The sequence below is a fragment of the Hoplias malabaricus genome, chromosome 5 (assembly GCF_029633855.1).
Source record: "Hoplias malabaricus isolate fHopMal1 chromosome 5, fHopMal1.hap1, whole genome shotgun sequence".
NCBI lineage: Eukaryota > Metazoa > Chordata > Actinopteri > Characiformes > Erythrinidae > Hoplias > Hoplias malabaricus.
The window spans coordinates 58,256,788-58,266,787 of NC_089804.1; the positions used below are offsets into that span (position 1 = coordinate 58,256,788).

The window sequence follows — 10,000 nt, forward strand, 5'->3', positions numbered from 1 at the left end:
TACACAGGGGGAGAACACTGCTGTGGGGCTCGTGGGGTTTGGACCCATTCACTAAGGTTTTAAAGCATCTGATAAAGTGCTTTTACAGAAGCAGGAAGTAGGTGTTAAATCAAAACAAACAAACAAAGTCCAAAACACAAGACACCTGTATTTTAGCATTTTTAGATTTTCCTCCACATAAACACTCCATATACACAACATGATTTCTTCGTTCTTATAAACAGACACAGTATTTAAAGTGTGTAAAAGTCCAGAATGAAGGGAATCAACATGGAACAGAAGAATAGTAAAATAATGGTTGCCTCAGTAAAAAAAAAAAACAATAAATCATACAGGAATGAAAGTCTCTTAAATCCAGTACAGTCCACTCTTACAAGCTGCCAGTAACTGTTTATATTCCCAGCCGTATATGAAAATGAATATGAATAGAGTAAAAGCTGTACACTGCACCATCAGACAGAGTGGTAAAATAAAGCTAAGAGAATCGAATCTTTCTAAAATGAAGTAAAGTGGGTTCTGAAAAGTCTCAGTAATTACTCTGATCTGTTTATAGACATTTTCTCCGCCTCCAGAAAACCCTCAAATCAAACCTCTATGTTCCGTAATATTCTGAAATTCTGTGAACATTATCCATTACGTTCATTACCCACTGCACAAAAGCACTGTAAAACTCTTCTAAAGCGATTAAAAATCTACAGCGAATGACTGAAAATTTACACAAAATTACTGTCTGATATTTCTTTCATTCCCTTCACAATAAGTGCCCTATGTTCCCAGCACCACAGAGAGATTTAAACAGCAGCTGCAAACTGTGACATCACTCATCTGAGACAGTTCAAACGGAGCGTGTCCATCATATTCCATAATGCTATGCGAATATCACGGTAAGTTTTGGCTCAATGCCAATATCACGTTAATGCTGTGTGTTAAAAAAGAACATAAAAGTTCACTGCTTTCACAATGAAATTGATTCATTTTACTGAGTTTTTGTTAAAAATTGTGCTTTTATAGTGAAATCTTAATGATTGTATCTATCTCTCTTGAAATATTTGGAAAAAATATTTAATTCTAATGTCTTTTTTATATTAATAATTAAGTAAATATTTATAAATATATAAATACATTTTATTTCTTTCAGAATTGTGCACACATTTTTAACCAATTAAATCTCTCATTATATTTACTCTCACACTACTTCCTTCTGTAACGTATTTCCAGAAAAACATTTTAAAATTGAGGTATAGCTCCAAAACAGTTAATACACAAAATACAGTCCCTCTGTTTCCCCGAGTAACAGAAGCCTCCTGTGACAAATGAAACGTTAAAAAAGAAAATAAGTAGAAAATGACCATTACATTATGTTTTTACGTATTACATTTTTATCTCCAATTTATTCAGCACTTTTTCAGATGTCCCTGATTTCAGATGTCCCTGGTATCTTTTGAAAATATTAATGCAATCAGTAATTTATATCCAGAAAGTCATTACTGTCTGTATTTTAGTCGTTCAGTTACTGAATGTACAATACCCTTTAATTATACGATCGACCGTACGTAGCCTCTGTAACTAGGATTGACACTATGACACACCCCTTACTCCCGACTTACTCCTAACAACAGCTTTCTGTTGGTTCATGTTTGTTCTTTCAGGTTGAAGATTGATTACTGGATTTATAAAGCACCTTGAATGACCTTTGTGTGAGAAAGGCGTTATTTAAATAAACTTGTCTTACTTTGCCTTGCTTTGTTCATTTAGACGACGCTGGCCTTTATTTATCAGAGCTGAGTACAATCAAATCCGCTGCACAGTTCAGAAGGGCTTCATGGCCTTGTTTATTTGAGTAAGATGTGACTTACTTTTAAATGCTTTCTGATATAAATGCCATGACTGCAAGTGTTCTTTTAAAAAACAGTGATGCAGCAAACAAACTCCACTTTGAAGTTCAGAAACAAACACTGTTTTAACACTGTTTTAAATGTGTGTCGGTCTCACACTAAATCTACTTTGCTCTGGTCGTTAAAGTGAGCAGTTCACTTACTACTGGAGCTTTAACTCACCCATGAGGACAACCATGGGCTAATGAGCTGCTATATTCTTTTTTTCCTTGGCTTACTACTAGTGTGACCAGACGTCCTCTTTGACCCGGACATGTCCTCTGTTTTAGACTTAAAAAAAATGTCCGGCAGAAATTCCCAAACATCTGGGATGTTGCTTTTTCTAGAGCTTACATAGAACTTTGAGAAGTGTTTCGTTCACAAACTAGTCCCGCCCTCCCCTACTCCGATTGGTTCGCTTGAGTGAGAAGGGGGCGTGGTGAAGTAGCCTAAAATCTTCTGATTGGACGGTCTGACTGTAGAGCTACGGTTATTGATTGATAACCTTCTCTGTAAACATTTAATTGGTCAGTCTGCACGTCTGTAGTCCTTGTTTACGTCAGGCAAAGCTCGGGTATAATTATTTTATAATTAAATTAGAAAGTGTCCAATTGAAATAAGGAATTTTGAATTCAATTAAATTTCTTTGATTTTGTAAAACTCTGATAAATAAGAACCAGGAGAGTCTTTCACTTTCTGTGTCTTTACCATTCTTTACAAATGAACGCGTCTGTCCTGACTTTGCTCTGAAAGAACGTCCCCTTTAAGGAAAACTAAGACATCAGGTCCGGACTGCATATCGTGGCCAGTTTGTTGAATCGTAAATCGAGGTTCGAGAGGGCGTCAGGATGGAAGTCGTTCTCAGGCAGAGGAATGGCATCCAGGTGAGTGTCAGTCATCGGTTCTCCTTCATACGCGTAACAGTGAGGCTTATAATCCTCCAGCTCTTCTCCTGGAGCCTGGAGCTTTAGCAGTCTCTGTACAGAAGGAATGACACACAGAAAGCACTAAGCAAGGCCAGTTTATTCCTTTAGCACGTTTTATACATGAAAACAATTCAACACAATTAAGAATCTGAAGCAAATAGAGGCAGGGGGCTAAAGTCACACCATCACCCAGTCACTCACACACTCACCCAGTCGCTCACACACTCACCCTGTCACTCACACACTCACCCAGTCACCCACACTCACCCAGTCACTCACTCACACCTGTGGACATAGTTACACAGACACTCCACCTTCCAGCATGTGTTTGGACTGTGTGAGGAAACCAGAGCCCCCCGGAGGAAACCCACACAAACACAGGGAGAACACACCCCGCTCTTCACAGACAGTCACCCGAGGCAGGGCTCGAACCCTCACCCCCAGGACCCTGGAGCTGTGTGACTGAGACACCACGTGCAGCGCCACCTTGCTGCCATTGTCACATCAAATTTCATTTTTTTTATGAAGGAAAGTAAAAGAGTATTACCTTATTAATCTGAGTGGAGAGGCTTTGTCTCAGGTGAAAAACATCAACACTGTATAAAGAATAGTTTCTACTCTCCTGGGAAAGAAATAAATATACCAAAGAGTTACACAAAGTTAGGATCAACAAACAAGCAAAACAAAGCCTGACCAAAGTTTTAATTTTACCGTCGTTGAGCGGTAACTTCGCTGTGAGCGTCTTGTAGAACTCTGAAATTTAGAAAAAGATGAAAATTTAAAAAATGGCAAAAAGTATAAGACGTAGAAAATTATACTAAAGTTAAAGTTAAAGTCTACCCGGAATCACTGGGTGCAAGGCAGGAACACACCCTGGAGGGGGCGCCAGTCCTTCACTGGGCGACACACACTCACACATTCACTCACACACTCACCCCTGCGGACACTTCTGAGTCTCCAATCCACCTACCAACGTGTGTTTTTGGAGCGTGAGTGGAAACCGGAGCACCCGGAGGAAACCCACGCAGATACAGAGAGAACACACCACACTCCTCACAGACAGTCACCCGGAGGAAACCCACGCAGACACAGGGAGAACACACCACACTACTCACAGACATTCACCCGGAGGAAACCCACGCAGACACAGAGAGAACACACCACACTCCTCACAGACAGTCACCCGGAGGAAACCCACACAGACACAGAGAGAACACACCACACTCCTCACAGACAGTCACCCGGAGGAAACCCACGCAGACACAGGGAGAACACACCACACTCCTCACAGACAGTCACCCGGAGGAAACCCACGCAGACACAGGGAGAACACACCACACTCCTCACATAGAGTCACCCGGAGGAAACCCACGCAGACACAGGGAGAACACACCACACTCCTCACAGACAGTCACCCGGAGGAAACCCACGCAGACACAGGGAGAACACACCACACTCCTCACAGACAGTCACCCGGAGGAAACCCACGCAGACACAGGGAGAACACACCACACTCCTCACAGACAGTCACCCGGAGGAGACCCACGCAGACACAGGGAGAACACACCACACTCCTCACAGACAGTCACCCGGAGGAAACCCACGCAGACACAGGGAGAACACACCACACTCCTCACAGACAGTCACCCGGAGGAAACCCACGCAGACACAGGGAGAACACACCACACTCCTCACAGACAGTCACCCGGAGGAAACCCACACAGACACAGGGAGAACACACCACACTCCTCACAGACAGTCACCCGGAGCGGGACTCGAACCCACAACTTCCAGGACCCTGGAGCTGCGTGACCTGTTGTGCCACTGTGCTGCCCGTTATCAGATATTGGAGAATGTAAATTAATGTAAAATATATCAGATTAATACATTTTATAAAGGATGGATATTTACCCGTCTCAGAGATCTCCTTATCAATTGTTCTCTTAGGAAAGCATTCTCCAGATTGTCCTGCTGGAGATGGAATATAAATAGTATGCTGATAGTGAGCAAGTTTGAGAGACAGAGAGAGAGCAAAAGTATTGGGACACTTCTCCTAATCATGGAATCCAGGTGTTTCATTCAGTCCCATTGCCACAGGTGAATGAACACATGTTAATAAGTAGTTCCATTATTAGCTGTAAACAGTATTATTAAAAAATGGAAGTGGTTAGCAACCACAGGAACTCAGCTACGAAGTGACAGACCATGTAAAGTGGCAAAGCAGGGGTCACCGTGTGCTGAAATGCACAGTGCATTAAAATAACCAAAGCTCTGCTAAAACTCTAACTGCAGATAAACACAAAAACATAAAAACACGCATTACATCACCAAGCACAATGCCAAGCATCGAATGGAGAGGCATGGTCAATTAGTCTGAAGCAGTGGAACCAGGTTCTATGGGGTGACAAATCATGATTCTTTATCTGGAAGTGTGAAGGATGGATGAGCTCCCTGCCTGACTGCATTGTGCCAGCTGTAAAGTTTCATGGTATGGGATAATTTTTCATGGGTGGGCCTAGGTCACTTATGTTCTGTGAAGGGAACCTTATAGCTTCAGAGAACTAAGACATTTTGGACAACTATAGGCTTCTAAGTTTGTGGGAGCAGTTTGTGGAAAGCCCTGTGTTCCAGCTGTGACTGTGCCCCTGTGCACAAAGCAAGGTTCATAAAGTCATGGTTGGGTGAATTTGGTGTGGAATCAGGAAAAAAGCTGCAGAAGACTGTGATGAGTTTGTTCTGTTCTTGGGGATAATATTGTATTCAAAAGTGTGTGTAATTTTTGTTTTAGACGATTAACACATGAGGATTTCAATGTTTTTGAACATGGGGTAGAAATACACAATATTTAGGGTTTTGTTTTTAAGTAAAACGACAGTTGTCATTTTTATTACTACACAATTAATATGTTACACAAAAGGATTTAAAACGTATTTGAACACCTAATACAATGGGATGTCATAAAAGGTCCTGTACGTATAATGTGTCATTGTCCCAATACATTTGTCCATGTAATGAGCATGTTTTATACACATGGTATTAGTCACTTACTGCTGAAACAACTGAAGCTCCACTGAATACTGGTTTTTGCGAGTAGTCGTTCCTCTTTAAAGGTGCTTGGACATGGGAGTCCACTTCTGTCATTTTGCTGGGGACCTTTATGAAGAATTAAAGACATAATATTATTATTCATTCGTCATGGCAACCAAGAGCTCACACACACACATTCAACACCTACGGACACATGGCAACACACACACACACACATTCACACCTACGGACACTTTTGAGTCGCCAATCCACCTACCAACGTGTGTTTTTGGACTGTGGGAGGAAACCGGAGCACCCGGAGGCAACCCACGCAGACACAGAGAGAACACACCACACTCCTCACAGACAGTCACCCGGAGGAAACCAACACAGACACAGGAAGAACACACCACACTCTTCACAGACAGTCACCCAGAGGAAACCCACACAGACACAGAGAGAACACACCACGCTCCTCACAGACAGTCACCCGGAGGAAACCCACACAGACACAGGGAGAACACACCACACTCCTCACAGACAGTCACCCGGAGGAAACCAACACAGACACAGGGAGAACACACCACACTCCTCACAGACAGTCACCCAGAGGAAACCCACACAGACACAGAGAGAACACACCACGCTCCTCACAGACAGTCACCCGGAGGAAACCCACACAGACACAGGGAGAACACACCACACTCCTCACAGACAGTCACCCGGAGGAAACCAACACAGACACAGGGAGAACACACCACACTCCTCTCACACAGTCATCCGGAGGAAACCCACGCAGACACAGAGAGAACACACCACACTCCTCACAGACAGTCACCCGGAGGAAACCCACACAGACACAGAGAGAACACACCACGCTCCTCACAGACAGTCACCCGGAGGTGACAGAGTAACACTAAAAGTCCTTTATATTATATAATAACATGTTTAATGACCTTGCAGTCAGTTCCAGGGATTTCTATGTTGGACTCGAGGAGACGCCACCCAGGACCCTCATCGGAGACGGTCACAATCATATTTTTCTCTTGTTTACAGGACATCAGGAAAACCATCAGGAGGATCGCTGGCCAAATAAATGAAAACATTAGTTTAATAATCACTGACAGATATCTACAGGTAGAAAATGAACAGTGCTTTTGCAAATTTAACAAGACACAGCTCCTCTACGAAATCTGTTAAACATAGGGTACAGTGTTAGTATTTTTTGGACACGTAATGCATAGGTAAACTATATATAAACACTGTATATCCAAGAGTTTAAAGACACCCTATTTAAAAGATGAATGAGTGAATTCAGAATTCATTTTAGGTTTCTTCATTGTGTACACAGTTAAACACACACTCTCTATAATCTCCCAGGATTAGGATGTAGCTCCTAGACTAGTGTCTGTGCAACTGAAATAATATAATCAATTAGCAATTAACTCAGTGGCTAATTAACACCAAATGGACATTAACTTACTCTTTATCTCTCTACATTTCTTATTAACACATTTGTAACACATTTATTAGCTTTTTACAGTGTCATATTTCTACTTATTAATTTGTATTCATCTTTGTTTCATCTCAGCTACAAAATCAACCCTGTTTTAACCGAGTTCCTATCGTTGCTGCTGTGCTGCTGCTCTTTTGCATAATTTGAATGCCCCAGTTACTCTTTGCTTTAAAGTGTCATGAGGAAATTTCATGAGTTTGAAGAAAATCTTGTTCCTTTAGCTTCCATTACACGTTAATTATTTCTCTCGCAGTTCCTGAGATACCTAACAACAGGAAGAAGGCGACGGCCATGATGCCGAGGGCTCCTGCTCCCAGGATGGCTTTAGAGGCGCGGCGCTCGTGGCAGCTTTGAGAAACGCTGCAGTCACACACAGTGATGGTGAGATTCTGAGGCTCTGAAGAAATCCCCTGACTATCAGACACCAGCAGCTGAAGATGATATATTCCTGAGTAAACACTGCCATCTTTCACCAGGTCCACCGTCGTCCCTTTAAAAAGAACACAACTGATAAGATTCACAAACACAGCTACTCAACACTACAGCTCTTTCTCAAGAATTTAACGCTGCTTCCTAGAGGAATAATAAAGTTATGTTATGATTGTTATTCTGATTTTACTCATGTGTGGGACGCTCCGTCACGACTAACTCAAAGCCTGGCAGGTCACACAGTGTGTGTTTTTTTACACAACCTAGAAGCACAAGACATCGCTATCTTTTCTGAGAGAGAAACATAGATAGGGGTTTATTAACTAGATACCAACGTCTCATTCACACTGCTCCACGAGTACAATGTCTGCAACAAGCCCAAGACATTAATATTCCATGGGTTTCCAACCCCAGCTTTGTATGTAGCTCTGAATGTACTCCTTCCTGTAAAGAGTATTTGACCAACTGCATACAGCAGTGGCACAGCATCAGTCCTAAGTCAGTAATTAATTAGCTTTGATTAGATCTGTTTTTTATGGAAGTCTAAGGTGTGACCTGTTAGTGTTTACTCCCAGAGTGTATATTGTTGTCATTAACAAAATCCGCTTCTGAACCCTGCTTTAATATCCCTCTCTCCAGGTCGCTTCTCTCACTACCTACACTCGCTAACCTGCTAACTAGCTCGCTAACCTGCTAACTAGCTTGCTAACTGAGGGCAGAGAGCATACATAGTTTAATCAGTTTGTGCGGAGGTGCTCTAATATCAGGCACAAAGCTTGAAAATTTTAGGCTTCATTGGCACAAAGACTTTTTTTCACTAAATCATACGCTACATGGTGGCACTAAAGGCACGGAGTGTACACGAATAAACCAGAGCTTCATGGAGGTGTTCTAATTTGAGGTGTAAAGCTGACAACAATGAACGGAAGCTTTGCCTTGTTTCGTTGTAAGTAGGTTGCTGTAGCGTGTGGCTTCGTTTAAGACTTTTATGTCGACAAGGCTGAATACACCTGAAGTGGAGAGTTACCTTTGTCCAACATTCCAAATGTCAAAATAATAAACCGAATTCCTACCCATCGAACGAATATCTGAATTTTCAGGTCCAGCCCTAAACTAGGCCCAGAGTTGAGAACTGTCCCATAGGAATGTGCTGCTGAAAGACAAGTCAAGGGCAGGTCAAGGCAGACAGTCTTTGACAGGAATATTGGATCATATCAGTGTTTTACCATAAGTGGGATCTAGCTTCCACTTTCCCTTGACATCTCCAAGGAGTTCGAATTTGAACGGGCCACTGTACGGAGGGAGGTCCAGGTCCACGGCGCTGATGTTGGTGCTGGTGGGTTTATCCGATAAACACATACTCAGAGAATTCACATCCAGAACCGGAGTGTTATCATTCTGATCTCCTACCTGGATGATCAGGGTTCCTGTCCCAGTCATTGGAGGCTCACCTGGAAGACAGGAGCACTTCGGTAACTAGAGAATGAAATCAAACCCTGCGCTTCTTCTTTTAATTCATCTTTTAAAAAGGATAAAGTTACTGCTCTACCACACATCCATGATCTAAAACTCTGAGGATCTACTGCAGCAGAGAACCTCAAAAGGTGAGAAACCCCAACCTGGAAGAACAGGGCTTCCTTGGGCTTAAAGAACACTAGGTAGCAATATTTACCTTAAAGTTACTTCAAAATCACTGTGATGCTCAACTGTAACAGAGCTGTAACAGGGAGATAGGGCCTCGGTCTTTGCTACGTTGGGCTCAGCACAGCAGAAACTGCACCATGTAACGTTTGGAGGAGGGTAGGAGGTCATCCTCGCTCGCCCCCCTCCTCCCTTGACTTTAGGACAGTGCTGTAAATATGTCATTGCTGTTGGTAGTTTTCATAATAAAGATATCAGTCTGTACTCTTTCTCACCATTATCCACAACATACAGCAGGACATTGTACGAGCTGTTTTTGTAAAACGGTGACTCTCTGTCCAGAACTTTAGCCGTGACCACTTCACCGGTCTTTGGATCTACAGTGATCCAGTCATCAACATCTTCTCCTTTAGTAAAACTGAGAGAGAGAGAGAGAGAGAGAGAGTTCACATTAGTTCTGGAGGGTTTTCATTCTTTCTCAAGTAAAGATGTAAAAGCACATACTCTCCCTCGTCTCCACAGTGGAACACAGTTCTGTGACCTGCTTTGGTCCAACCCCCACGAGCCCCACAGCAGTGTTCTCCCCC

The 10,000-nt window shown here is 42.6% G+C and overlaps 1 protein-coding gene across 2 annotated transcripts in view; it reads right to left on the minus strand.

The window, feature by feature from the left end:
• Positions 1-10,000, minus strand: part of LOC136697784 (cadherin-like protein 26) — a 26,608-nt gene that overhangs the window by 902 nt on the left and 15,706 nt on the right. Inside the window, exons 9-17 of one of the 2 annotated variants that reach the window (XM_066673040.1) lie at positions 9,689-9,831; positions 8,999-9,223; positions 7,609-7,833; positions 6,784-6,911; positions 5,849-5,953; positions 4,712-4,768; positions 3,512-3,553; positions 3,348-3,422; positions 1-2,851 (exon numbers count right to left, since the gene is read on the minus strand). The exon at positions 1-2,851 is cut by the window's left edge and continues 902 nt beyond it. In XM_066673040.1, coding sequence (XP_066529137.1) covers positions 2,648-2,851; positions 3,348-3,422; positions 3,512-3,553; positions 4,712-4,768; positions 5,849-5,953; positions 6,784-6,911; positions 7,609-7,833; positions 8,999-9,223; positions 9,689-9,831 — 1,204 coding nt within the window. In that variant the 3' untranslated portion in view covers positions 1-2,647. Of the gene's footprint in view, positions 2,852-3,347; positions 3,423-3,511; positions 3,554-4,711; positions 4,772-5,848; positions 5,954-6,783; positions 6,912-7,608; positions 7,834-8,998; positions 9,224-9,688; positions 9,832-10,000 lie in introns of both variants that reach the window. The other variant, XM_066673039.1, reaches the window with a different exon arrangement.